The 27,632-nt window shown below is 50.5% G+C and overlaps 9 protein-coding genes across 9 annotated transcripts; 4 read left to right on the top strand and 5 right to left on the bottom strand.

The window, feature by feature from the left end:
• Positions 1-87: 87 nt before the first annotated feature.
• Positions 88-453, bottom strand: VFPPC_17413 (hypothetical protein; the record flags this gene model as incomplete). The annotated part of the gene is made up of 1 exon (XM_022429124.1): positions 88-453. The coding sequence occupies one exon, from the start codon at positions 451-453 to the stop codon at positions 88-90; it is 366 nt and encodes a 121-aa protein (XP_022285859.1).
• Positions 454-2,733: 2,280 nt separating this feature from the next.
• VFPPC_00322 (S-adenosylmethionine synthetase) lies at positions 2,734-4,116 on the bottom strand (the record flags this gene model as incomplete). Its single annotated transcript, XM_018280364.1, has 3 exons — positions 2,734-3,195; positions 3,275-3,940; positions 4,009-4,116. The coding sequence occupies 3 exons, from the start codon at positions 4,114-4,116 to the stop codon at positions 2,734-2,736; spliced, it is 1,236 nt and encodes a 411-aa protein (XP_018148396.1).
• Positions 4,117-5,234: 1,118 nt separating this feature from the next.
• Positions 5,235-5,459, top strand: VFPPC_17414 (hypothetical protein; the record flags this gene model as incomplete). Its single annotated transcript, XM_022429125.1, has 1 exon — positions 5,235-5,459. One exon carries the CDS (start codon positions 5,235-5,237, stop codon positions 5,457-5,459), a length of 225 nt encoding a protein of 74 aa, XP_022285858.1.
• Positions 5,460-5,954: 495 nt separating this feature from the next.
• VFPPC_00320 (ATP binding protein) lies at positions 5,955-6,958 on the top strand (the record flags this gene model as incomplete). Its single annotated transcript, XM_018280363.1, has 2 exons — positions 5,955-6,002; positions 6,107-6,958. 2 exons carry the CDS (start codon positions 5,955-5,957, stop codon positions 6,956-6,958), a joined length of 900 nt encoding a protein of 299 aa, XP_018148395.1.
• A 1,380-nt stretch (positions 6,959-8,338) lies between these two features.
• VFPPC_00319 (hypothetical protein) lies at positions 8,339-11,085 on the bottom strand (the record flags this gene model as incomplete). The annotated part of the gene is made up of 2 exons (XM_018280362.1): positions 8,339-10,258; positions 10,339-11,085. 2 exons carry the CDS (start codon positions 11,083-11,085, stop codon positions 8,339-8,341), a joined length of 2,667 nt encoding a protein of 888 aa, XP_018148394.1.
• Positions 11,086-14,693: 3,608 nt separating this feature from the next.
• On the bottom strand, positions 14,694-15,837 carry VFPPC_00317 (methylenetetrahydrofolate dehydrogenase; the record flags this gene model as incomplete). The annotated part of the gene is made up of 3 exons (XM_018280360.1): positions 14,694-14,777; positions 14,832-15,564; positions 15,635-15,837. The coding sequence occupies 3 exons, from the start codon at positions 15,835-15,837 to the stop codon at positions 14,694-14,696; spliced, it is 1,020 nt and encodes a 339-aa protein (XP_018148392.1).
• Positions 15,838-17,917: 2,080 nt separating this feature from the next.
• On the top strand, positions 17,918-19,522 carry VFPPC_00316 (high affinity nitrate transporter NrtB; the record flags this gene model as incomplete). The annotated part of the gene is made up of 2 exons (XM_018280359.1): positions 17,918-18,069; positions 18,130-19,522. 2 exons carry the CDS (start codon positions 17,918-17,920, stop codon positions 19,520-19,522), a joined length of 1,545 nt encoding a protein of 514 aa, XP_018148391.1.
• Positions 19,523-20,611: 1,089 nt separating this feature from the next.
• On the bottom strand, positions 20,612-21,404 carry VFPPC_00315 (cell wall beta-glucan synthesis; the record flags this gene model as incomplete). The annotated part of the gene is made up of 2 exons (XM_018280358.1): positions 20,612-21,102; positions 21,179-21,404. 2 exons carry the CDS (start codon positions 21,402-21,404, stop codon positions 20,612-20,614), a joined length of 717 nt encoding a protein of 238 aa, XP_018148390.1.
• A 2,892-nt stretch (positions 21,405-24,296) lies between these two features.
• On the top strand, positions 24,297-25,796 carry VFPPC_00314 (WD repeat-containing protein; the record flags this gene model as incomplete). Its single annotated transcript, XM_018280357.1, has 2 exons — positions 24,297-25,219; positions 25,277-25,796. 2 exons carry the CDS (start codon positions 24,297-24,299, stop codon positions 25,794-25,796), a joined length of 1,443 nt encoding a protein of 480 aa, XP_018148389.1.
• Positions 25,797-27,632: the final 1,836 nt, after the last annotated feature.

Raw genomic sequence — 27,632 nt, 5'->3', positions numbered from 1 at the left:
CCTGCACGTCATATAGATAGGTCAAGTCCGAAACTGGGAATGCCTCGTGCTTGGTGTGGAAGGATCGCGCATGCTTCTAGAAAGCGCTCAACTCACGGCGGTGCCGCGTGTACAAGTGAATCTGCCTGGGTATTCATGCTTGTCGAGATGTCGATGGCAGTGCACATTGTCACTGCAGCATAGAGTTTGCCTGTATTCTACCTGATGTGGCTGATGGCGACGGATCAGGCTGCCTTGGCGAACTTGACTGTTTTGCTTGTGGTGGAGCTGCGATTGTTTGGCTTCGTCAATGGACAAAGGAGAAATACTTGTGTCTTGGATGTGGAGATTACTTGAGTATACTGTACATATTGACTCTTTACTCAAGGCACCAGACGTTGAGCGAGAAGAATGGGAGGCTCTGGCGTTGCAGTATCGCAGAGCCTCAACAAACAGCGACACTGCCACAGACATTTTCGCTCAACTACTCTATTTCATGATAGATATCAGGCTTCGCTGCCTGCTGTAGTGGGGACTTGAGAATCTTTGGAGAGTATCTATCTTTTGCATTCGCAAACACAATAAGTTGCCCGGATATCGGGTAAAGAGCGATTCCTCCATTTCTGCGGAGTACTCTCAGAGACGACAAGTCCAAGTATGGATATACACCGCCTACATAAATACGACATCTCGGAATAAGAATCGTGTCAGAACTGTGAACTGTGCCAAAAATGTAACTAGATGCATCACAATCAAGTCCACTCCTAGTCGCAGGTGAAACTCTGAAACTCCTCCTGACTTGGGCGATACGCCCTCAAAAAATGCTGTCAGAATCGGCGTATTATCGAGCCCCCAATAAAGAGCACTCCGAGAACTAGTTTCAGTGTCCAGTTATTGCCCAACCACCCGCTTTTCCGACATAGAATCCAATCGTAGCCGGTCGTCATTCTGGAATCTCTGACAGGTCGTTCTATTCTGCACCCAAAACAATGACAAGGACAACTACCCTGTATCAAAAACGATGCAGACATTGTAACAGGAGCAGGCCATTGGTCGACAAACTTAGCACCGATTGTAATGCCCATAATCACCGCCAAATCCAAGCACAGCATAATAGCCCGATAACGCACATGCATCTTTCGCCCATGGGCGGTCAGTTTCAATGTTGGGTATCAATATACATGGACAGAGACCAAAAAATGGTCAAATTTCATATTCTTCCATTCAACCATCAACTTGCAACTACGCTACCCTTCCCAACAATAGAGGCACTCACGTTTAGCATGAAAAATTTTTTGTATAGATGCTCTCTGTATTGCAGTGGCGATTGCAAACTTTGCAGCGGGAAGAGAGATGTGTCCTTACAGTATTACAGTATGACATATGATATATATACAGCAGCACGATAATGCAAACTCAGCACCAGAGGAAAATACGGCTGTACAATATAACATATCATACATATGTCGTAGGAAGCCAACACAAACGAAGCCAACTGTTCCAACAATAGAGCTACGCACACTTGACACAAATAATTGACTATAGATACTATCTGCATTGCAATGGCGATTGCAAAACTTCGTAGAGGGAAATGGGTGCGTCTTCACAGTACAACATACAATACATGTATCGTAGGAAGATAATACAAGCTCAGCCAACCATTCCAACAATAGAGCTACCTAGGTACTCACATTTGGCATAAAAAAATTCACCATAGATATTACCTGCATTGTAATGGCGATTGCAAACCCAGCAGCAGAGGGTTACATGACTCTACAGAATTGCATTTCATGACCAGTAGCAGTCAATAATATCAAAACACGTAAAATGTATCGCCTTGCCTTGTACATCAGAGAATATTAATTGTGCTAGCGTATCGTCAAGTTACAGGCAAATACTTTTACCACAAACTGTAAACCTACTAGCAAGCTCATCGAAATGCACCCACTCGAGCAACCACAACCGCACCTTCTATAGATTCAAAATGATGAGTGGAATAACCTACAGTCACCGCTGCAGTCATCACACTACAGCGACACATTCATGTCTTCCCATATCAGGTCACATAATGACCCAACAGACTGCCGATTAGAGTCTTTACATCTCACATGGTCATGGTGCAAACGCAAAGTTCCCTCATCTGGTGTTTCTTGGTCTCTAGCTGTCTATCTATCACAGCCGCAGCAAGATCTCCTTGCTTGTCTATCTTCCCCCGTCCAATGGTAAATTGCAGCCCTCTCCTCCGAAATTCCCATTGCTGCCCGTACGACTGACTGACTTGCACAAGCTCGGCCAGAGAAACACGGGGAATAAAAAGATGTTGAAGTTCTTCTTCAGTCCCCCAAACGCCGGTAAGCACGCTTCTCTAAAGTTTTGCCCTGAGTAGGGGTATCATAATGCAAGTCTCTTTTTGACGATTTGCTTTCGCCTCACAAATGCAGGTGTGTCCCATAAGTGTCTTTGTTGAAAGACGCCGCCACTCCGTCCCAGTATATCATGAAAAGTGTTTTTCGTAACAACAAAGGAAAAGAGTTTTCAGAAAACCAAAAAAAAAAGTTAAAATGGAATTATATGCCAGAAACCGCCCATCCCCACGTCCCGTGTGGGGAGATTACATGGTTTCGTTGAGAACCGTACGCCGCCAGAGTGTGCATGAAAATGCCGATTATAACACATCGTAAGATTGGATAAGCGATAAATAGAGGGCTTGTTGAATTCCCTCCATACATTGTCCTAGGATGCTGAGAGAGCAACTTAGAACTTGAGCTGCTTAGGCTGCTCCCAGGTGAATGACTGGTTGGTACCGAAGTGACCGTTCTTGGCAGTCTGAAGGTAGATGGGGCGGTCCAGGTTGAGCTCACGAACAATGACGCCGGGTCGCAGGTCAAAGTTGTTGCGGATAATCTCGACGAGCTCGTCCGAGGTTCGTTCAGAGGTGCCGTAGGTGTCGACATAGATGGACAGGGGTTCGGCAACACCAATGGCGTAAGAGAGCTGGACAAGAGCACGACGGGCAAGGCCGGCGTTGACCAGAGACTTGGCGATCCAGCGACCGACATAGGCGGCGGAACGATCGACCTTGGAGAAGTCCTTTCCGGAGAAGGCACCGCCACCGTGGGCACCCCAGCCACCGTAGGTGTCGACAATGATCTTACGGCCAGTAAGACCAGCGTCACCCTGGGGACCACCAATGATGAAGAGACCAGAGGGTTGGATCTAAAGAGTCAGTTAGCCACAGAGTTACGAAGAAGAGAAAAAACAGCTCGAGGCAGTTGTGCGTCCAAGGAAAACTCACGTGGTAGATGGTGTTGTCGTCGAGGTACTTGGCGGGGATGGTCTTCTTGATGATGTTCTCGAGAATCTGCTTGCGGAGCTCCTCGGTGGTGATGTCGGGAGAGTGCTGAGCAGACACGACAACAGTGTGGACACGGATGGGGACAACAGCGCCGTTGTCGTGCTTGTACTCGACGGTGACCTGGGTCTTGGTGTCGGGTCGCAGCCAGGGCAGAGATCCGTCACGGCGGGCAGCAGACATGGCAGCGTTGAGCTTGTGAGCGAGCTGGAGGGTGAGGGGGAACAGCTCAGGGGTCTCGTCAGTGGCATAACCGAACATGATACCCTGGTCACCAGCGCCGAGCTTCTCAAGAGCCTCCTCGTAGTGCAGACCCTGAGCAATGTCGGGGGACTGCTGCTCGATGGCGACGAGCAAGTTCAAGGTCTTGTAGTCGAAGCCCTTCTCAGAGTCATCGTAGCCAATGCCCTTGACGGCGTCACGGACAATCTTCTGGTAGTCGAGCTTGGCCTTGGTGGTGATTTCACCGAAAACCATGACCATACCAGTCTTGGTGGCGGTCTCGCAAGCGACCTTGGAGAGGGGATCCTCGGCCAAGCAGGCGTCGAGGATAGCATCAGAGACCTGATCGGCGATCTTGTCGGGGTGACCCTCACCGACGGACTCGGACTGTCATGGTGCGTCAGCGAATTGTCACGAATTGCGTGGTGTTCTTCTGCGCGCTACGAGTTTTGTACTCTCGCAGCGAGGGCCTTTTTCGACCTCTGCGCTGGATCATATTCACTTACTGTGAAGAGGAAGGTGCCCTGAGGGGACGATCCGTTGGTACCGTTGACGCCAGGCATTTTGTGTGTGAGTATGAAGGGATGAGGGATGAGGAAGTGAAGAGAAGAAGCAAGCAAGCAAGGCAGAAGGGATGCTTTAAAAGGGCTGTGAATGTGCTGAGGCCAGGAAATTCAACAGTTGGCCGGACGAGTTGGTCTGTGTGACTTTCGACAACGGGCCGGAAGAGGGTAGCTGCGAATAGGAAAAGAAAAGGTCAGCGACAAAAGTGTTCTTGGGGTAGGACGAGCTGCAATATATTAGGCAGCAATGCAATTGATCAGGTATACATACCACTGCGAGGTGATACTCAAAAATGATGACAGGATGAGGAGGGGAATTGTTGTAAGACAGAAAGGAAGAGAAAGGAAAGGCGGAGAGGTTTTAAGCCGTCATTTTTCAGAGGGGGGCGTTTCTGAGTTGCACGCTGAGCGAGACCAGATGGTGGTTGGAGGGGCAGCCCAGCAAAAAAAAAATTGGCACGGCCTTGGTCTCAACTGGCACGAAATGGCAGGGCGAGGGCGAGAGCGGCATGGTATCGGCACAAGGCACAGATAGTGGAGGGCACGAGAAGTACCCGAATTACTCGCATATTTCACAAACATCTCGACGTACCCCCGAATACGACACCTAACAGATTACTGTCCCCAGGAACCCCCGTGGCCGGATGCGATGAGGGGCAGCGAGGGCCGCCACCTTTTCGGACCAAATTGCGCCATCTCGGAGCCAGTGAGCGTCGGCGGCGTCGAGTGAGCGTCTCCAGTTGCTGCACGTCTCCCCCTGTCTTGGCTGGAGATGGCACATGGAACATCAAATGTATTGAGCAGTTCTTGTTCTCATCTCACTGCTTGCTCCGTCTGAGACCAGCCAATGTGCGAAGCCCCCTTGGCTGCAGCGTCTCATCACCGAACATGAATCCAATCCAATCCAATACCAGTACAATCCTTTGGGGGCGGGCTGCCCCAGTGTCTTCACGCAGATGCACAACGTGTTTGACTGGTCTGTTGCCCATTTTTTGTCGCAATAGTTTCTCCGACTTGCTCGATCACCGACACCCGCTCCATTTACTATTGTTCCGACCAGACCGCTCGGCATTGCAGTTAACCTTGAATACAAATACTGCGCTCTGAACAACGCAAACATGTATTGTGCACGACCACACTGGCATTGTCAATTTGTCGGCAACTCGGTGGTTTGGTTTCTACGATACTGGTCTGCTTTCGGCCCTTGGAATGGAAAACTGCTAGATTTGAGACACACACACGCGCACACACCGGGCGGTGTTCAATTTCAAAACTGGCTCCATGTGCCTGGTCGGTGCTCAGGCACTGCCGGCTTTTGTCCTGCAGGCACGTCCCGAGTCTAATCTAGCAATTCTGAAGTGTAAATGAAAAAAGGCTGAAGTCTGATGAATTTGAGTCTTCTGGGTCTCCAGTATTCCGTGCCCAAGGTTTGAAGGTCTCTGTCCCCACGCCGAATTTTGACTCCATGTCCCGCCTGGCTCCCGTAAGCGTCTTGGTCTACTCTGACGGGCGGTGAGCTGGATGACCTAAGCCAGTCTGGTACGAGTATTGAACGACCGCTTTCGCCTGACCCACCAAACCATGCCGTCAAGGTCTGGCAGACTCGGCTCGACGAACCCCACCATCAAATTCATACCGACTTCATACGTCAAGCCAAGCTTCTGCCGTTGTGGGCGAACTGGTGGGCTGGCAGCTCCAGAAAAAAATTGTCCAACTCAGAGCATCAACCACAACCACATACGCCCTCCCCATCACCCAAGAGCAGAGCTTCAGACGGCAAGAAAGAACACAGCCTCTGGCCTCCTCCGAGCTGGAATAACACGGCGTCAGGCTTCACTATGAGCAAGTTCGGTGCCATGATCATGGGCCCCGCGGGGGCGGGCAAGGTGAGAAACCCAGCAATCAACTTCAACTCCCCATGATGCGAGCTATCTCGACAAAACCGCCATTACCAAACATCAAACACTAACCAACCACGCTATACCCCCAGTCTACCTTTTGCGCCGCCCTCATAACCCATCTCCAGCTCAACCGCCGCTCCGCCTTCTACGTAAACCTCGACCCCGCCGCCGAAACATTCGAGCACACGCCCGACCTGGACATCAAGGAGCTCATCTCACTCAAAGACGCCATGGAGGAAGTCGGCCTCGGCCCCAACGGCGGCCTAATATACTGCTTCGAGTTCCTCATGGAGAATCTGGACTGGCTCACCGAGGCGCTCGACAACTTGACGGAAGAGTACCTCATCATCATCGACATGCCCGGCCAGATCGAGCTGTACACCCACATCCCCATCCTGCCCACACTCATGAAATATCTCTCGCAACCGGGATCGCTGGACATCCGCATGGCAGCCGTGTACCTCCTCGAAGCGACCTTTGTCGTCGACCGCGCCAAGTTCTTCGCTGGAACGCTCAGCGCCATGAGCGCCATGCTCATGCTTGAAGTCCCCCACATCAACGTCCTGTCCAAAATGGACCTTGTAAAGGACCAAGTCAAGAAGAAGGATCTGAAGCGCTTCCTCACACCGGACATGGGCCTCCTGGAAGACGACCCCATGGAACGCGCAAGGCGAGTCACCGGCCCTTCCGAAGAGGACGACGAGTCGCGACGACCAGATGAAAGCGAGCAAATTATGAAGGGCGCCAGTTTCCGACGGCTGAACCGCGCCGTAGCAGGACTGATTGAAAGCTTCAGCATGATCAACTATCTCAAACTAGATGTGACAAACGAGGACAGCGTAGGCGCCATCCTAAGCTACATAGACGACTGTATCCAGTTCCACGAGGCGCAGGATCCGCACGAACCAAACGACGAAGACGAGCCCGATGACCAGGAGTAGCTCTTATTCTGCATTTATATCCGCATAGCGACGGCGTTATATAGGCCCATGAATAGAATCAAAAAGTACATGTCCATCCTATCCCCAGTGAACTGAATCATAATCCAAGGTATCCTCATAAAAAAACATAAACGCCAAGTCCAAATTCCATCACCTCGCCCGTCTCCCCCTCCCATAGCCCGTATCCCTCCCCTCCCTAGCCTCATACCGCTCATACTCCTGCCACCAAAAATCCTTCAAAACCGCCAAATACCCAAGCACCTTGCTCGCCAGAACCACCACGTCCCTCGCACTCTCCACGACGCCTCGATCCCACACCCACGCCAGCACCACGACCGCCGCGCTCCAAAACACCAGCCGCAGCACCAGACGCGTCCACCACATCACCAGCCGTCGTATCCAGTTCATAATCACCACCACGGCCGTCATCAGACACAGTAGCACCACGAACCCCGTTATCCCCTGGTTCTCGACGACCAGCGCGAAGAGCCTATCCGCCAGCGGTTGGAGGTATGGCGCCAGGGAGGACAGCCATGTTTGCAGCTGTGCGAGGGCGGCTTGTTTGTAGATTTGGAAGGGGGCGCGGGGGTTGAGGAGGTGGGTTCGCACGGAGAGGGCGAGGTCCGGGGGCAGGAGTTCGGTTAGGAGGCGGGACGTTAGGGATGCGTCCATTGTTTGCCCGTTGAATGGGCCGTTTTGTCGGTATCGTAAAAGAGGACGGTTGAAGTTTATGGTGGTTGTTTTTGCGGTTTGGGAGGGAAGGGGGAAAAAAATTAAGGGACCCTGGCGCGATCGATAAGCATCTGGCCTGGTTCTGGTGGATGCGGATTTGGCGCGTTGGGTTGGGTTGGGGGTGTGGTTGGTTGGTTTGGGGATGTGATGGGGATCATTGGGTGAAGGGGGGATTTGCATGTGAGGACAGGTTGGCTGAACCACAACAAGGTGGCATCTCGCGTTGCACGACACGTAGACACTGGCCTCATACGGCAGCTATGAAACATACGGAGGCGATTCCTTATGGCACCTTTTTACGGGTTTATACATGTAGTTTGAGTTCTGGTGTTTTCCGTTTCCGTTTAAAGACTCGTCGTAAATACGGTGTAATTTCTACTATCACTATGTACACTATTCCATGTCATATAAAATTTTGCTGTCCCCTGCTGGACACAAATACAAGAAGGGTATCGGAAAATGCAACCATTAATCAAAAGAGAAGAAGAAAAAAGTATCCATCGTCAGAGGAAAGGGGAAATTGGCCATCGGCCACCTGCTTCAAAACTGCAATCGTCTGCCGCCCATGTGATAATCTGTCCCCATTTCAACTCCCGAAACAATCATTTCATCAGCATCGTGGATATATGAAAACAAAATAAATGGTATCTATGGCGCCATTGGTGCTCGATCCCCGATACTCTCGAGCATCTTCCGGGCCGCCTCAATCCTCTCTCTGTACTCGTTGTGGTTCCCGGTACCGAGACGCGTGGCTTCGCTCAAACCCAAAACGCATCGTCCCAGGCTCGCGACGACTTGTTCCACCAACATCTGGTCTTCTCGTGAGAGTGTTTGTATGGCAGGCGATTGCGGCCCGCTGCCGGAACTATCCCTGTCATACATGCTTGTTGTTTCGTTCATGAGCGATTCGGCAACTTGTTTCAGCTGGTTGTCTGGCGATCCACTGGGAGTCAGGGCTCCCTGACTGAGCCTGACTCTATTGACAAGTGGGAAACTTCTGTTCGTTCCTGTGGATTCAAACGATGAAACGGACGGCCGATGCAACATGGACGCTGTGCCTGTACTGATGGGTCGGTGAATCACTGAGTTATGGCGAGTGTGCCTCTGATCATATCCCGTGGAGTCGCTCCCACTGCCACTGCCACTGCCACTTCCACTTCTATTTCCATTGCGATGACCAAAGTCGCCAAATGCGGACCGTTTCGTTGTCATCGACGAGCTGTCCTCATCATCGTAGTTGACCGTGGGCGTGACAAATCCATCATTAGTTCTCGTCGACCGAGCTATCGAGCTACGGCTCTCAGTGCCCTCCCTGGCGGTTGCAAATGTGTCGATGGAGGTGGTGGTATCAATACTCGGCCGTCGAGCATATGTCATTGCTGGACCGCGCGTAGTTTCCACGGAATCTTGGGATCCTTCACTGCTAATGCTGTCGCTTCTGCCCATTCGCTGCCGGCTAAGAGTACCCATCGCAGAGTGCAAAAAGAAATGTTCATAGTCAAAAGCATCCTCGCGATCTTCATGCGAAATGTCGGTAGGGTCCTGGTGGGTATCGTGGTAGAGCGACTCGCCGCTTTCACTGACGTAATCCTCAAAGTCTTCTTGGTCTTGATCCTCCTGATAAGTCTCCGGCGCAACCCCATTTTCACGATGAGTATCATCATCGGCCTTCTCCTCCTCATTAGCATTATTTTGGGGCTCTGCCTTGTGTTCTCCGTTCATCGTAACCTCCTCTGGTGCTCCAACCAACTGTTGCTGCTTGGAAGGGTCTTGTGACTCCCGAGGCTCCTGAGATCCGTTCACTGCAGATTCAGCACTCTGTTCATCCCGTGGTTGTGGCTCCGCTTGTGTGGTTTCTTCTTGGATCTTGTTGTCGTCGAAGCCTGCAGAGTTTCCATTCACCGGATTCACCAAAACAGGACTTCCAACTTCAGGCGTGTTTGTCTGGGTGGGACTAGTGTATCCTTGGTCCCATCTAGAATGTGTAAATGGGCTAGGAGCCCTTAAACTCTGCAAGCTACGTCGCTTCATACTGTCTGCCTGCGCCTGCTGTCGCAGACTGGATATTTTCCCCTTGAGACCCTGCATTTGGTCCTGCAGATCTCGCATCTGCGCAGCAGAAGCGGAGCGTGTCACACCAGCTTCCATATGCGATCCAAAAGTTGGACTGCCTAATCCACGAATTTGGCTGCCAGTATAGTTGAAGTCGTCCTCTTCCTGCGCGGTGTCATCCTCGTCCAGCGGTTCTAATGCCGAATCAATTGAGTAAAGAGGTGATTTGAGAGCACTTGAAGTGTGCTTCGACATCAAGCCATCCACACTTCGAGACAATGTCAAGTGCTGGCGATAACCCCCAGCCGCGCCAAGTGCACTGGCGGATCGTTGCGGGAGCATGGCTGTTCGTCCAGCGCCTTGTAGGCTATTTTCGCTCACGTTTCTTGAATGGCTTGGAGTGACCATCTGTGTTCTGTCACGAATAGACCCATTCTGTCGAGCACCCGGTGATGGCGTCGAGCCTTCAGATGAATAGCTAAATGTCCTGGCCCTGTTCAGGTTGTCTTCCATGGTCTAATACACCGTGTTAGCAAACCACTCCAAGCTTCCATGGTACAATCAGGACGATGTAATCATTTCTTGGGCTTACATACCGTTAGCCGACGTTTCGCATTAGCCAGAATCTGTTCAGCTCGTTTGCTTAAGGAAACGGTAGATAACCTATCCTCATTCAGTCCCTGACCAGACGGCATAACCGCAGCGCTAGGGTTTTGAACGGACGTTTCATCCACAAACTCGCTCGCCAAACTCTCCTCATCGTCTCCCTGGAAATTACTGTCATCTACACTGACCGAGTCATCAAAGTCGCCAAAGGCAGTCTGTGGCCCTTCAATGGTATCAACAGAGCTTGTGGACTCAATCGACAGGCGGCGTTCGCGTTTCGTTATAGCATGAGGTTTCTTTTTCAACGTCTTCTTCCCCATTGTCGGCGAAGAGCGTAGCGGAGTGCCGCTGCCTGTATTAGGGGTACCGGAGAGGCCAGAGGAATTCCGGTTTGGTCGGTGGCCACCCACCGTACTCTCAACCTCGGTAACCTCACCAATGTCTGAGAGCATCGTGCCGTTTCCGTATATGATGGGCGTAGTGGGTGGCAGCGGTCCCGAAATATAACCAGCCTGCGAGAAGTCGTGAAAGTCGTGGGAGGTATGCGCATTATTCCACATCACCAAGGGCGAATGGGATCGTTCGTCAAGCGGTTCGGGTTCGTCATAGTCTGGCAGAATCATATCAGGGTTTGTCAAGGTCGGCGAACCTGGCTGCGGCCGGTAGGAAACATTCGCAGATGCAAAGCCATCTTGGCGACCATTGTGGCCACTGTTGGCTGTTGAGTGGGTTGTCATGACCCCCCAAGAAGCGTAATGCGCGAAGAGTGGCGTTCGTTGAGGTCAAAGTCTGGTAAAAAGCTTTGGACGGCAATTCTGGGGCGGGCGACCGCAGGAGCAAAGTCAAGTGCCTCAAGTATCCCAGCGCCCCTTGGTGTAACCCAAGCCCTGGATGACGGAAAGTTGTTCAAAAGGCGTCGAGGGAAAATTGTCGGGAGTTTGAGGTCAGCTGCAAACAAAGCACGGTTGCACTGGCCACGAGCGCAACTGCTGTTCTCAATTGCCAGTCACCATGAGGTAAAGTAATCGTACAGGTCCGATCTGAAGCTTCGATTGTTATGCAAAAACAAGGATTCCAGAATGCGCGGCCACGTGGGAGAGCAGTGAGATGGATCGCAATCTCCTGAGCGTTGTTCGCAAGTAAGTGATGTCGGGGAAAAGGGTGATGGGAGGTTTCTTGGCCGATCTGCCAGGGTGTCCAATGCCCGTCGCCGGAAAAAAACGTCAATGTTGCAGAAGGCGGCAGCAGCACAAACAGTTCATGATCAAAGGATTGAAAGGACAAAAGATGGGAGAGGTGAGGTGGCGAGGTTGTATGCGAACTAATTCAAGATGCGGTCTCGTGGTTCTTTTCTTTTTCCCATTCAAGTCATCTGGGCCGAGCCGCACACCACTTCGACTTCGACAGCGTCAACCATGGAGGGGAGGAAGTAAAGCCTGATGAACCGACTTCCAAAGACCAGAGGCAAGCACCACTGGTGCCACCGGTACCACCAACGAGAGCAAGGCAAAGTCAATCCAGTCTTCTTTGTTAGGCCAAGTCCAGTCCAGTTTGGCGGCGTCTCCAGCCTGGCAAGGGACTAAGAACGGAATGGGGAAGAGTTCAGGGGGGTTCGTTATGAGCTCTGGAGCAGAGGCCCGCTCTGGAGCGCCGTGCAACGCCTTGCAGCAGCTTGGAAGGAGTGGATCGACGGTATTGGCGCAAAGTTGAACAAGAATCTGACAGGGGATGAAGAAACAAATCTTGGTGGCGCCGGGGGGGCGGCAGCCAAAAGGAGACGATGAAGCCGAAACACAAGCAAGGAGGGCGGCGAGCCTACGATAGTAGTTTGGCGTGGAGAGAAAGATGCTTGGTTGAAACAAAGTCTGCATGTGGTCCTTTCAGCCTGGGAAGGAGCAATGGTGTCAGGCCAGGACACGGCACAAAGCTTCCAACATCTGGTGCTTACAGCTTCGACTTGATTGACTCAACTTCGCCTTGCCATTCAACTTCGTACCAGAACCATCATGCGCAGTGCCAAGCATTTTTTTTCTGCCGTAATACTAGCACCTCCCGTGCTGCAGAAATACCCTCCATCCGAATCCACAGTAGCTATTAGCTGATCTGTTCCTTGGGGGTCTTGGGGTCAAATCTGGTCACCGTTCGCAGCATCGCCGGCTCCAATTATCCTCCACTCGCGATATGGAGATGCCATCGACCCATCCCGGATGATTTGGTCTCTTCTGTGACAAAACGAAGCATTGAGACCTGTCCCCTGGTACCAGACCGCTCTTCAACCGTCCGCCAACCGAAACCACATGTCAACTCCCTGTCTTGTGCGGTGAGGCAGAGATTTTATCATCACCAGGAGATTCTGGCGTCAGGCATCCGGTGCTCTTGCCAGTTAACGAACAAGTCCAACCTCAACCTGTCATTGTTGATTCTATCGTGTGTCACTCAAGGCATAAAATGCAAATGACCCCAGCCGCCATGTTTGTTCCCTGTCCAACATGGAAACCGGAGGAGATGACACAGCCTCAATATGTCTGGTTCAAAAGAGCTGCGATGTCTCGCAATTGCCGTCAGACGTATCCAAATATATCACCGAGCCGACATCTAGACCGATTCGCGAGTCACCCACCCTGCTTCAGTACAGACTCAAGTTGGTTCCCTCATTGCAACTGCCTTGGTTCACATCGAAAACCCACCAATTCACCATTCACAGTCAACCTTGACATTTGCATTACCTCAACGACATGAGCCACGTAGCTCATGCAAGTTCATTCACTCTCCAATAAAGGGGCGCATTGTCAAACACGAGGTAATATCTGCATCATTGACCTGCAAGGTAACGCATGAATGCACGTATGATTAACACGGCACTGCAGATTACGGGCCATGGCCGGCCATCCCTGCCCTGCCCTCCCTGTCAAGTCATAATTACCTGATGCTGGCACTCTCACAGCTTGAGATATTACGTGGTAGCCCCAGACCACTGCGCTTCCAGGGCCAGCATCCTTTCAATCTTCCAGTCCTTGCGAGCTTACAAATGCCACGCAAATTCCCCGTAAACACCCCGTAAATACAGCGGGAGGCAAACACGAACTATCAAGTATTTATCAACCAAAGGCGCTGTGAATGTAGTACCTCTCGCTCAAGACGTGGATTCAGCTACCTCAGTACCCCGTGCATGGTGCAATATGGCACACTTGGCTGTGGTACATCCACCTCCAAGACACTTGTTCAGCTGCACTCATACATCATCGCCTGCTCACTCATGGAGCGACATCAGGGCTCGAAATAAATCAACAGCCGTCAACCCAATGTTCCAATTGACTAAAATGGTAACCTCGTTGACTTTCTCCTTTCATTAATCATCACGGCCCCGGTTCCCAAAAATTCAAGAGGTCGGCCAGTTTACTTTCCACTCCCTGTCACTACAGATGCATCTAAAGGACATGTCAGCCAAATATAACTCCAGCACCAACCTGCTCGACCCCATCGCCACCGAAGCTCTTTCATGAATCGAGGACCCCGTATTTTTCCTTTGTGTCACCTCCATAGCACCTCAGCCCGTTACACATTGCGCACAGCCCTTTATGTCTCAGCACCGGCTTTGCCGACAGCATGTCTTGGTCCAGCGGCTAACAAGAATCCACATCAATGTCTAAAAAAGCGCCCTTCGACTTGGCAATAGGGTTGATTGTAAAGTGCTTCTTTAACCTGAAAATGGTAATCGCCTATCGCTTGTCAACGGCTGCTATTCATGCCGAACTGCGTATCGTTTGGCAGTCGACGAATAAACCGCCCCGGTAACTCGTAGTGTACTCATATTCGTTCCCGAGTTCAAACCCTGATTTGAATGTGTGTCGTTTAAGCAAAGCGCATTGTGGGCAGTAAAACACATGTCAGTTTATCACAAACATGCAAGTATGACTCAGAATCTTGACCTGTACCATGCTGGAGCATTTGAGCAAGGCGATCATGGTGCATGAAACAGAAAAACCTGTACCAAGCAGAAGGCAACCACGAAGGGACGATAGGTCGCAAGTTAGCGGTCACCTGGGTCCGGCTTTAACACCGGCTAGAGCCCAGAAGTGCGGAAAGCTATGGGTACGGTGCATAGATGGAACATCTAAAGTGGAATTCCATGGTTTCATGACCAGCATGACAGGATCGTAGGCATTGGACCGTTGTTTTATTTGTCTAGAGCTTCGCAAAACGTTGAGTTTTGGGGAAATGTGCGAATTTGCGTATCGTATCGAGGTATCATGAAATCTATCTTTCTTTTTCCTTAAATATGCCAGTAAACGTAATCAATTTTAACCTTCTTTTGGTCCGCTGCAATCCAAAACAAAGCACCAACCTAATCATCAGCAAACGCCTCGGTCTTAGCTTGGATCAAGCTCTTGTCAGCATCGTCCTTGGACGGCCGGTTCGCAACCAATCGCTACACCGATTTGTTAAACATATTATTCTCAAATATTGTGGAACTACCACTTACCACGAGGTTGCGGAGCAAGATAGCAATTGTGACCTTGCCAACAGAGGGGACATATATGGAGGCCTTCTCTTTGATGGCCGGTCCGTCAAAGTTCTTGTATGAGGAAAAGTTAATGCATACAGCACCATCACGGATAAGCTCCGTGGGAACCTTGAAGGATTCGACGGGAACACCTCCAATGACAACATCACTGAGAGGGAGGCACTCCTTCAAACCCCAGCCCTCCTTATCCTCGACTTGGTGTCGCGGATTCTTGATTCCCTGGCCACGGGTGAACAGCTGAACGCCTGTGATGTCAACAGAGTAGACGGTAGCGCCATCGTTGGCTAGCAAAGCTGCGAGAGGTCGGCCGTTGACTTCGGAGCGGTTGATAACGGTAATGGTTTTGCCGAAGAGGCGGTTTCCGGAAGCCAGAATGGGGTTGTAGATTTGAAGATACTCCAAAATCTTGACAACTGCCAGTGGAGTGCAAGGAAGGATTGACTTCTTTCGGTTTTCCGGGGGATCCAAGAACCGTACATTGTGATACATGTTGTACAGATACTTGTGGCGCATGCCCTCGACGTCCTTGGCAAGCTCTACGGTTTCTTGGACATACTTGTCATGGGTAGGATTCTGCGGGAAGATGGGATAGTAAACAATGATGCCGTCAACGATATCATCATCGTTAGCTTTCATAATCTCCTCCTCGAGAAGATCCTTGTCAACAGTTCGGAGGTCAAAGTTGAAGCCACTATTGAGAAGGTGGTCAGCACCTGCATCTCACTGCGTTCGGATTCCATTCGCAAGTCGAGTCTACTCACTTGTCTTCGCAAGTCTTCTTTGACCACTCAGCATACTTGACAGCAGCAGGATCGCCGTTGGCCAGAAAGGCAACAAGCGTGGGCTGTTTCGGGTTGGTTCCTTGAACCCTGACCAGAGTTTCCTTGACCTCCGTCAAGAGACCCTTGGCAATGGTCTCTGCAGTGATGACCTTGCAGGTTTTGGGAACCTCTGAGGTGGCCATTGTGTAATGTAATGTCTACTTCTGCATTAGCCGCAGGTCTCCTTCTATCATTCGACTTGTGTAGGTCACAGTCGAATGAGAAGTGAGTCTTGAGGTACCCCACCGCTGATGGCCGTTGAGATGAGGGTGATTGTCTGTCTTGGCATCAGTCAGTCACCGGAAATGCCGGAAGTAATGAGGGGAATAGCAAGAGACGAACAACGCAGAACGCGATTCTCCACGCGTTTTCGAATAAATGGTCCGATGCCAGTAATTTTCTCACCCGTGAGGCTTGAATTGACTATTGAGATGCATGACTACGTCAAAGCAGGAAGCATCATGAGAAAATTATGCCCCTCCAAAACTTTTTGATGCCGCAATGCCCCTCTTACTCACTATGGTTTAGCGCCAATGTAAGTCTGGCACTCCCAGTGGACAATTGGCAATTGGTGGAGACCCAATCAACGCGCCTTCCCCTTGTTTGAACACCATTGAGCATTGTCCATCTTGAGCCTCATCAACGTTCCCATTTTGTCAACTCCACAACGTTGTTCACGGGTCTTTCTCCTCACCTATCCATAAGGCCTACCTCTCAGAAATTCTACCCTCTTTCTAGTCGTATACATTTTCGTCTGGATCTTGACAGTATGCGTCTTGTTTATTGATGGACCATTGAGGAATATGTGAGCGGTTTACAGGTTCCATCACGGAAACGCCCACGACGGCGACAACACGAAAAAATAACCTTTGACGAGGTCTCTTTGATTTGGAGTTTTTCATCTCGTCGGGGCGCACGCTCCCCGGGACCATTTATCGCACGGCACCGCTCTCTAGCACAACTTGTTGCTTGCCATACAGACAACTTCTACCAGCATGAGGCCGCGACTGAACAATACGTGACGACAAATTCACATGGCAGCACGGGTTATTCCTACAACATCAACCAGGTCCTTCAAGGCATGCCAGCCACTAGATCGAATACGGGATTTCCCTTTTGAAATGGGCCGGCTCTACTGGCCGACTTCGCCTTGACACCTAGTCGCGTGCCCAATAAGGTTGACAGAGACGTGGTTTTTTATACAGACGCTCCTTCCGGTAATATTCATCTGAACGCCGTTTATTCGGAATACCCCAGATTTATCTTACTTTGTCGAACCTTTCTTCTCCGCGGATGAACAACTTGATAAGCTGCCCTGGTTCAGACTTATCTATGGCGGCGACATAAATGTGGAGCCAGGCTGGACCTGCTCCCGAGTCTTTCAGATAAGGTCAGACCAACCAACATCACGGCTTTGAACAGCCCCTTTCTGATAGGGCATTCGTCCAATAGCATTCATTCAATCGGAACGTCGCTCAAGGCCGTCGATACCATGATACGCCGAAGAGGCATTCAAATTTGTTACCAGCGCCCAGCATCATCATGTGACAACTCCTTGTTATTGGAGACAATGTTGACTCCATTTCCATTGCCCTCTCAATCATTATCCCGGATTGGCATTTCGAATTCGAGAGTTTCTCTTAACATCGATCACAGAATTGGACACATGATACAACTCACAGAAGAGAGGCAACTCAGCAGAGTTCTTGACTGCGATTAAATGGGCCGTTGCTTTCGAGATGTCGCCTGAACCACCTGAGTCACTTCTTATCAGTGACAGTGCCAGCCGTCAACACCCGAGCGTATCAGCAGCATCCAAAGTGGCTGGGCATACCGCCCTCGCAGGACTGCCTTGTGATTAGCATGGTTATCATTCCGGGCTCCAGGGCTCCGTATGGACCCGGCATTTATACCATAAGACAGATGCTAGACAAGATCTGACGTGCTCATCCCGAGGGCTTGGTTCATTGGTGGTCCTAATGGCAAGGGTTCGGGACTCGTTTTTTGGTTGGCTATTTAAATTTAGATAAGCTTCCAGGCCGGAGATGTTTTGGAGATGCTCAAATCTAGATTCAAAGTGATGGCTTTCAACTTAAATACGCTCATGATGAACGAGGATATTCAGTACTTACTACGGCAGCTCTACTCAACTCCCTAGATTCTAAATCGCTCCGGCACAGTTGTAAAAGGTGTCTTTGAAGCGTTCTTTGACATTTCTCCAAAATGGGCGTCGATATTTCCATATTGTGGAAGGCCCCTGAGGTCAACCCCATCAACAAGAAGGCAAGAAGCATACCTATTCTGAACTTGATCAACCCCTACGGACGAGTATTCTTCTTTTCATGGATGGGTTTCATGCTTGGATTTTGGGCATGGTACGAATAAGAACAAAAAGCCGCCTCCATCTCTTACACCATCTGGCTAACATTGAAAAGGTACACATTTCCTCCCCTTTTGACCGTCACCATCAAAAAAGACCTTCATCTCAGCCCTGCCGAAATTGCCAACTCCAACATCGTATCCCTCTGCGCTACTCTCATTCTACGATTCATTGCCGGACCCCTCTGCGACCAGTTCGGTTCCCGAAGAGTCTTCGCTTCCCTTCTCCTCCTGGGCTGTCTGCCCATTGGCCTTGCACCGCTTGTCAAAACTGCCAACGGCCTGTACGTCTCTCGATTTTTCATCGGCATTTTGGGCGCCACATTCGTACCCTGCCAGGTCTGGTGTACCGCCTTCTTCGACAAGAACATTGTCGGCACAGCCAATGCCCTATCAGGAGGATGGGGAAATGCCGGCGGCGGCATCACATACTTCATCATGCCCGCTGTATTCGACTCACTCGTCGCGGCCCAAGGCATGACTCCCTCCAAAGCATGGCGGGTCACCTTTGTCGTCCCTCTCATCTGCCTCATCGCTTGCTCCCTAGGCATGATCTTCCTCTGCCCAGATACTCCCCTCGGCGCCTGGGAAGAAAGATCGCAAAAGATCCAAGAAAACCTGCAGCAATACAGTCCCACTAGCACCACGGCCGTCAACACGCCTCACATCCTCAGCGAACCGCCCAGCCGAGACGAGGAAAAGGCAGAAGTCTCAGACGACGATTCAAAAGTCTTCAAGCAGCACACCACAATCTCCTTGTCAGAAGCCGTATCCATTGCCCAGGCAGAAACAATCGTCAAGCCCAGCTTCAAGGACTCCCTCCCCGTCATTTTCTCCCTACAGACGCTCTTCCACGTCGCTACATACTCGTGCTCATTCGGCGGTGAGCTCGCCGTCAACTCCATCCTCAGCTCATACTACAAAGCCAACTTCCCTCACCTTGACCAAACCAAAGCGAGCAACTACGCCGCCATCTTCGGCTTCCTCAACTTCCTGACCCGTCCTCTAGGCGGCGTCATAGCAGACTTTGTCTACAACATATCCGGTCGAAATCTGTGGACGAAAAAGGCATGGATCACAGCGTCTGGACTCTTGAGTGGCGCTCTCCTCATCATCGTCGGCATGGTTGATCCGTCAGAACTCAATGGCCGCGACATCGGCACAATGGTTGGCCTGGTCACCGTCGCCGCCTTCTTCATTGAAGCTGGCAACGGCGCAAACTTTGCCCTCGTGCCGCATGTTCATCCCGCTGCGAATGGTGTCCTGTCAGGATGTACCGGCGGCGGCGGCAACCTGGGCGGCGTTGTATTCGCCATCATCTTCAGGTTCATCGACCATGGGAGTGGCTACGCGACTGCCTTTTGGGTCATTGGTGTGATTCACATTGGTATCAACTTGGCTGTGTGTTGGATCCCGCCGTTGCCAAAGGGTCAGATTGGTGGGAAGTAGAGCTTTGACTTTCTACATGACTTATGATATTTGCGGTATAACGGGTGTACTTTGTAATTAGATTATTGGAACGTAGCGTGCTTTCATTGGCTCTGGCCATTCTCTCAAAATACACATTTCTTACATGTTCTCGACCATCAATCACGACGTCTTAGTAAGTGCGCAGAAACTTACATTCCACTCACGTAATGTCATTATTCTGAACCCAACAATGCGTTCGGGATCTCGAAACACAACCCTTGTCCTTTGTTCCAGATCGCTGGGACATGGGTAAACGCTTCGTTCCATTGCCAAGCGAACGCTCCAGCCAAGTCGACAGTTCGACAAGATCTGCACCCTTTCCACTTCAAGACGTCCGGCTACCTGCATCATCATATGCCTTACCGCACTGGCATCACTACTCGCTTCACAACTTTCTTTATGACACGGCAGACATCATCTCCAGCTTGCAGTCGCAGTCATAGCCTTGGCATGTGTCAGATCAGTCATGTTAGACAGAGTGGACCGTGCCACACGATTGTCTCAAAGAGTTTCTGCATCAACCACAGACATGTCTTACATTCCAACGCGGTGCGTCACTTGGTCTGCACATAACACGGCGGGGCTGGCCGGAGGCAATTTGTGAACAGTGTCAGGCGAACGTTCTTTTGGGGTCGATTCCTATGGTTGGATCTCAAGTCACAATGCTTTGTGTCGCAAAAGGTGCGAGAGCGGCTAACATGATACTATTGAATATAGACGTCGAACGATACTTAGAGACACATTGAGCTGAACACAAAAGACCTTGACCAACACGAGCAATGGTGTGATTAATGCAGTGAAATTTTGTTTACATAGTGCCTCGACCCAGGCTCAGCATAAACGTCGACGGTCATAAAGCCGTCAAAACATGTAGCCAAGCGGATTAGGTTCCGTGCTTCTCTAGCAAGAATGCCTCGAAACTTTCCAAACCAGTGCCAAAATCAACCTATGTCCAAGTACCCATTACAAGAGCACACGGCGCGTCATTTATGTGCAATAGAAAACCCATGACCGTACAATAAGAAATGGAAATCAAGTCTAAACCACCCAATATCACCGACATACTCCCTACAGGGCGAGAACAGCAGCGACAACACCCATGATGGTGAGGGAGCCGACGCGAACAGCGCTGGCAGCACCGGTGGGAACGGGAGCACCGGTGGGAGAAGTGGTGGCAGGGTTGCTGGGGTTGACGACGGCGGTGCTGGTGATAACGACAGGGCCGGTAGGGCCAGCAGTGGTCTTGACCAGAGTGGTGGTGTTGCAGGGAACAGTGGTGTTGAGCTGAATGGTGCTATGCTTGGTGGTGACGGGAGCAGAGGTCGTGGTGACAGGAGTGCTGGTGGAGGACAGAGTAACAGTCTTGACGCCGTGAGAAGTGGTCTTGGTGACGCTGCCGCTACCAGAAGCACCGTCGGAGCCCTTGATGTGGAAAGGGTTGGAGTACTGGAAGATGCTGGGGTTGCTCTCAAGGCGGAAAACAAGACCGTAGACAGCCTTGTCACCGAGAGAAGCGTCGACGTTCCAGGTGTAAGTGTTGGCACTGTTCTTGACACCGGCTGTATTTGTGTCAGTTGATGTATTCCTCTTTTAGATCTTGACCGTGTCCCATTCTTTTGGTTTTGAGCAACTTACAGGCAATATCGGCGAGCTTGACCTGGGTAGGCTGGGTAGCGCCTCCGATCAGCTCGATCTTGATGGTGCCATCAGCGTACTTGGGGGGAGCAGTCCAAGTGACGGTGAAAGGAGCGCCGGCCTTGATGGTCTCGCCAGACTTGGGAGTGTAGATGGGATCGAAGTCGGGAGTCTGCGCAAGGGCAGTGGCGGCGAAAGCCAGAACAGCGGTGATGGAGAAACGCATGTTGGCGGATTAAGAATATACACACGTACTGTTGTATATAAAGTTGTCGATATTGAACCCGAGGGTATGCTGTTGTCAAGATGAGACGAAAGAACGACGGAGAGTCTGGAGTGTTTTAAAAGAGCGTGGGAGGCAGAAAAACGCCTAGGCAAGAGAGCGACAATGAGCGACAACGACTGGTATGTAGGTTGTAAAGGAAAGTGTGAGTCGTGAGCGGAACGACAATGCGGTTGAAGTAGTTTGGGGGAGGCAGGTGGCAGGCGGAGTCAAAGGCTGACGGGGCGTGCCTTCCAGCTCCAGTTCAGGTCTGGTCTGGTCCGACATGCGTTCCTGTGGACATGGACCGTTTGGTCTCGGTGCCTGCAGATTCGGGCGACCTTGGTCCACGACCTTGTCCCACGACTTCGATGGTGCCAAGAGGTCATCCATGGTGGGGTCCTTGTCAGGGGAAAAGCAAATTGCATCTGCAAGTGTGGGAAGCGGCCATTGGCCGAGACATGGATTCTCATGGGCTGAGCCTGACCAGGGTCTCTCATGGCCAATGAACGCTGACGCGATTCTCCACCACGAGTCGAGAGTGTGTCCCCATTTTTGGCAATCCAAGGTATTAGCGCAAAAGCTCGCACTTCAACCAACACAATCGTGGGTGTTTAAGCAGGACCAAGGCCAGGTTTGTGAAGGAGTGACTAAACCATAAGGCGAAGTGACCGAAGAGACTCGTTGGAAGTTTTCAAGCACCAGGAGAAGGAGGAAAATTTCGTCACCAACTCTGCAGTTACAACCGTGGTGGAACAGAATGCGGCTCTTTCATTTGGGCAAGTGGATTTGGATTGCTCTCCTTTCTCTCACACTCTCTAACACTCCAGCCAAGATGGTTCCCTCATCTCCAGTCGCCAGGTTCCCGCGTCCCGTCAGCCCACGGCAAAAGCTCGCAATTTCATGTTCCCTGAAATAGCAAATCATCGGTTGTATCGGCTTGGACACCGGTCTCGCGCTTTCGATAAACCATGGTTGAAAGAGATTCACCCAGCCATCGTCCACTCCGAGGACAGGCTTTTGGCTAAATCTCTCACCGCGAGTGATGTGGCATCTCGCGATAGGTAACAATTCCTTGCAAAAACGCTGGATTCCTTCAGCTTCATCAAAAAGGCCAACCAGTCTCTTCTACTAATACAGGCAAACACCTGCTCTGTGGCGCATCAGTGGTGTTCTCGGACAAGTATCAGCCGCAAACGCCATCACTGCATCCTTTGAGCTTTGGCTATCTTAGGCGCTTGCAATCCCAGCATTGAAACGGTAGCAACCCGTTTAGTGGCCAGTGCTTACGATGGCGGGCTTCGAGACAATCTAGCCATGTGGCTTCGATGACACTACTGTACTTAATAAGTAGGTGGTCAATATTCAATGTCTTTGACTTAGCCTATCGAAGTGTCTGAACGACTTAGCCGCTCAGCTTGTGGAAGTTGCATCCACGTTTTAGCACCAATCATCACCATCAGCCCTACAGTCAATCAACAATGGAATACGTAGTTTGCTTTTTATTTCTCTCCTTTGTTGTGTCAACCCCAAATGACAATTGATGGGCAAAATCATTTCCAATCGCGCACTTTCGAGCAAGGGGTTCCCCAGTAACTCTATCGACCCCCATGGATTCTTTATGTCCGTCCTTGACTCCCAAACTCCTTCCACATAGCGGCGGGTCCATGTCTCCATTCCGAGGTGAACAGGCATCAAATGCCAGACAATTGTATCCAGTCCAGTCCAGGTCTGTGATCAATATTTCCACCGCGGCTGCGCCGCCACTGCCCGACCGAGATTTCAAGTGTCAAGTCACCGAAATATGCAGCTTGCTCATAAATTAACCCCCTTTCGCCATTTTTGTCAGCCCATTTCCACCTATTGCTTCGGGTGGCGCTGGCGGCACTTCCAAAGTCGGTACTTGTGGTGATCCTTCAATTTGGTTCAACTAGTACGTGCGAGGGAAGCATCCGAGGCGTTTCAACACGCGGCCACAACCAAGTACTCCGTACAGAATACACATTTCCACTTCCTGCAATTTGGGTTCACACTCACGATTTCATACCCGTCAGTCCGAGCGTTGGTGACACAACATCGACAAAAAAAGACCGCAGGCCACGCCGTCTGTCTTAGCCTGTACTAGATCTAAGACAGCACCACAATTAGAATACAGAAGTGAAGTCCAGGTCTGGAAATGCACTAGCCTCGATTCCGAAGTGCCCGACATTGGTGGTTGTCATGCTAGTTTTTCGCTTCTGCAGTGTTACATCGTGGTTCATGTGTGGCCAAACACGTTTGCATTCGCCTCATGTGTCATGCCAAGATCTTCACATTCAATCCTGAACTTCTTATCGGAACGAAAAAATTGATGCCAAAAAAACAGTTCACTTTCCCGGTCCATGGATATGCGAGGTAACATGGGTGTCCTTATGCAATCCTGTCAAAGAGGGGCGCGCATACGGAGTATCTTGTAGTTGGTTATTCAATTGCACAGAGTAGGACTACCTCATCGCAACAATTTGCACACTGGTGGTGCTTGCTTCCTATACGCACGGGGTGTATCATTTCTGCATACAGAACCATTGGAAAACATGCCACTCTCCTCAGTCAAAGAATTAAAATTCAATGTCGCCCAAAGAGTCATCTGTGCGAGTTAAAATACGGGCTAAGAAGAACATACAATAGTATAGGGTATGCGCAATTTGGCCAAAACGAATGCGCAGCGATGAACGCCAGACTCAACAGTCCACGATGCGTTTGAACCGCGTTTCCGCCATCCAATAAGACCATTGGCCCCACTTTAATTTTCAAGCCTTACCATCAACTATCCCAGAGAGTCAGCCTTGTCCCTCCACAGCATCCCAAACGTCAACTATGGATTCGACAGATGAGCTTGCTGGCGGCACACCTCCCTCTAAGCGGCGAAAGACCCGTGACGACTCATCACATCGTTCAAGCTCACCGGACGCGTCTCCCAATGACAGAAAGCGCTCGGAAGCCAGGTCGCGAGAGATTCGCGATCTTTCACAGTCAGGCTATGACGTGACAAGAAGTCCCAGTGCCACGGGCTCAAACAAGGGTTATTCATCGCGATCTCGCTCAAGGAGACGGTCGAGATCAATATCCAGTTCGGGATCTAGCACGCGATCAGAATCACCACCTCAGTCCCGAACGCGCTCTCGCCGACGGTCCTCCACATCGTCGGATCGCACGCGAACAGAATCATATTCACCTCGTCCACGACAGCAAACACCTCAGCAGCAGCCGTTGAAACCCAACTACAGGCCGCGTCTAGCGCTACATGGACATACAGGGCCCGTTTCGCAGGTTCGGATATCACCCAACGGCAAGTTCATTGCATCAGCTTCCGCAGATGGGACTCTCAAGCTGTGGGATGCGGCCACCGGCGCGCATATGGACACGCTTGTTGGCCACATGGCTGGTGTGAGCTGTGTCGCCTGGACACCAGATAGCAATACACTGGCGAGCGGCTCTGATGACAAGGCTATTCGGTTATGGGACCGGGTGACAGGGCGACCAAAAACGACGACGCGGAAGACTATTGCTGGCCAGGAAATGGCTGCGTTACGAGGCCATCACAACTACATCCACTGCTTGGCATTCTCACCAAAGGGGAATATACTAGCTAGTGGATCTTATGACGAAGCGGTGTTTCTGTGGGATGTCCGAGCTGGACGACTGATGAGAAGTTTACCAGCTCACAGCGACCCTGTCAGTGGCATCGACTTTTGTCGAGACGGCACTTTGGTTGTGAGCTGCTCAACCGACGGTCTCATGTAAGCATACCTGTATTTGATTTGAAACGTTGGATAAGTGGTACTGACCATGCACAGCCGAGTATGGGACACCTCAACCGGCCAATGCCTCCGAACACTCGTCCACGAGGACAACCCAGCCGTCACAAACGTCTGCTTCTCCCCCAACGGCCGCTACGTCCTAGCATTTAACCTCGACAACTGCATACGTCTATGGGACTACGTAGCTGGCACCGTGAAGAAGACTTACCAGGGCCATCGAAACGAGAAATTTGCCATTGGCGGCTGCTTTGCAGTCCTGGACAATGAGCCGTTCATTGCATCAGCAAGCGAAGATGGGGATATCGTGCTTTGGGATGTAAAGAATAAAGAGATACTGCAGCGAGTGCCTACGGGTCACAAGGGCATTTGCTTCTGGGTCGACGTTAATGGCGAGACGATGGCAAGTGCAGGACAGGACCATACGATTAGGGTGTATAAACACATCAGGGAGGGTGCAGTCACAAATGGGGAACTTGGCTCTAAGGAGGAAGTGGCGAGTACGTTGCAAGGTGAGCTGCCTATCCGGCAGGAGGACATTAAGTTGGAGGATGTATGAAATGATTATGAATCTTATGATTAGCGGGCTATAATATATTTTCACCCGAGTCTAAGCGGGAAACTGAAGTATTTGGCGAAGCAAAGATTCTACGTGCATTGCCGTGCATTGTATTGAGATATACCGTAGTGTATCATTTTGTAATATCATATCTCGCGGTAGATGGGCATATGCTCAACTGTGGTGAATACATTCTGCTATAGGTAGTAGAATAAGCGCTCAATATCGGCGGTAGCATCGAATGTATTCCCAATCAATGATATTCAACGTGTAAATATCGCTGCGGCACCTCTTTGTTCTTGTAGTACACCTGAAATAAAACGCCGGCACATTCATCCCAATGGGCTTCTATTTCGTACTCCAGATGATGGTAAATCTGACCACGATCATTCATCATAGTTGGCAAGATGCCCATACCGGTAGTCTTTTGCCATTTTATTGTGCAGTAAGGCGATACTGATGAATCTGCGACCGAAGGAAGTTTGGTTTCTGATGATACGAATATCTGGTCGGTGACTTCGGCGACGTTGTCGGTGATGTAGACAGAAATCTGCCTCCGAACACGGGTTTCTGAAGAAACGATATCATTCTATGACCCTTGTTAGTCAATAATTCTGTTTTCAGTTGACTCCTCCTTTATTTTCCTTTAATTTTACAATTTGGGTATTTGGCCAAGGCTTTGTCTTTTTGTGAAGATGGTTCAAAGAGGCGGAACTCCAAAGGGAAGCAGGTCTCTACAAAAGGACCGGGAAGTGTCCTACCTCGGGGATAAACCAAATAATCTTATTCGACAATACCCATTTGCGAGAGATTTCGTCCTGAATTCTATCGGCCAATTTATGCCGTGATGCTCGCCAAGGTACGCGGCACTTGACCCCGTAGTGTACTCGTGGAATTCGAGATGCCAGTCACTGTCCGACGATGAGGCATTTGCAGCCCAGAGACTGTGTACCATGCAGGACTGCTCCTCGACAGGCAGCGTCCCAACTGGAATTTTATGGTTAGACGGGGACTTCAGGCAGCTTTGGACTCAGCTAACTTGCCGCTTCTCGTCTTTGGCCTCCACAACTGTTACTCTTCCCAGTAGGTCGTGAAAGATTCGCTTTACATACGGACTGCATCCTAATCCGCCACCAAGAAGGACTAACTGAACGAGATGTTAAGCACCTTCCAAGGAGTACCAAGGAGTAGAAACAGACGGGATCAATTCTAAATCGCATACTTTTAGCTTCTTGCTGGGACATTTCTCCTCCACTGCACAGACTTGGTTCTTCACCAATGCTTGGACTTTCTCTCCAAGAAGTTCAAAGACTTCTGACATCTCGGCTCTAAGTCTTTTTAGCAGTGTAAAACAAGAAAAAAAAGATACTTTATTTACTCACGGGTTAACCGAGACCGCCTTCGACGGCCTATTTGAAGACGATGGGTGAGCCAAAGCAACTGTCCAGTACCGCTTTTTCTGGCCACTAAACTGTGGCAATATGGTTTGTCCCCAGTCCTTATCTAGGATTTTCCTCTTTATTCCTTCGCTTAGACCTCCGTTACTTGGCGCCTTTTTCTTGATGAGATTCAGAAAACGTTGCTCCAGGAATAGTCCACCATAAACGACACCTACCAATTAGTATAGGTCTTTTCCACAGGGAAACGATCCTGCGAACTTACTACAACCTCTGACGCATTCCTTTAAAACGACTGGAGATTTTCCTTCCACTTCGTAGCTTTTGAGTTCCTAAACTTCATGGTCAGCCGCAAACTTACATTGAAGGGCTGGAGATACGGTTACATACCACAGTTGCGCCGCCTACCACACAAACCATAAGTATGTCCCCAACCTAG

Source organism: Pochonia chlamydosporia, chromosome 1, assembly GCF_001653235.2.
Source record: "Pochonia chlamydosporia 170 chromosome 1, whole genome shotgun sequence".
NCBI lineage: Eukaryota > Fungi > Ascomycota > Sordariomycetes > Hypocreales > Clavicipitaceae > Pochonia > Pochonia chlamydosporia.
The sequence above is the reverse complement of the archived record's forward strand: the minus strand, read 5'-3'. Positions and strand labels throughout refer to the sequence as shown.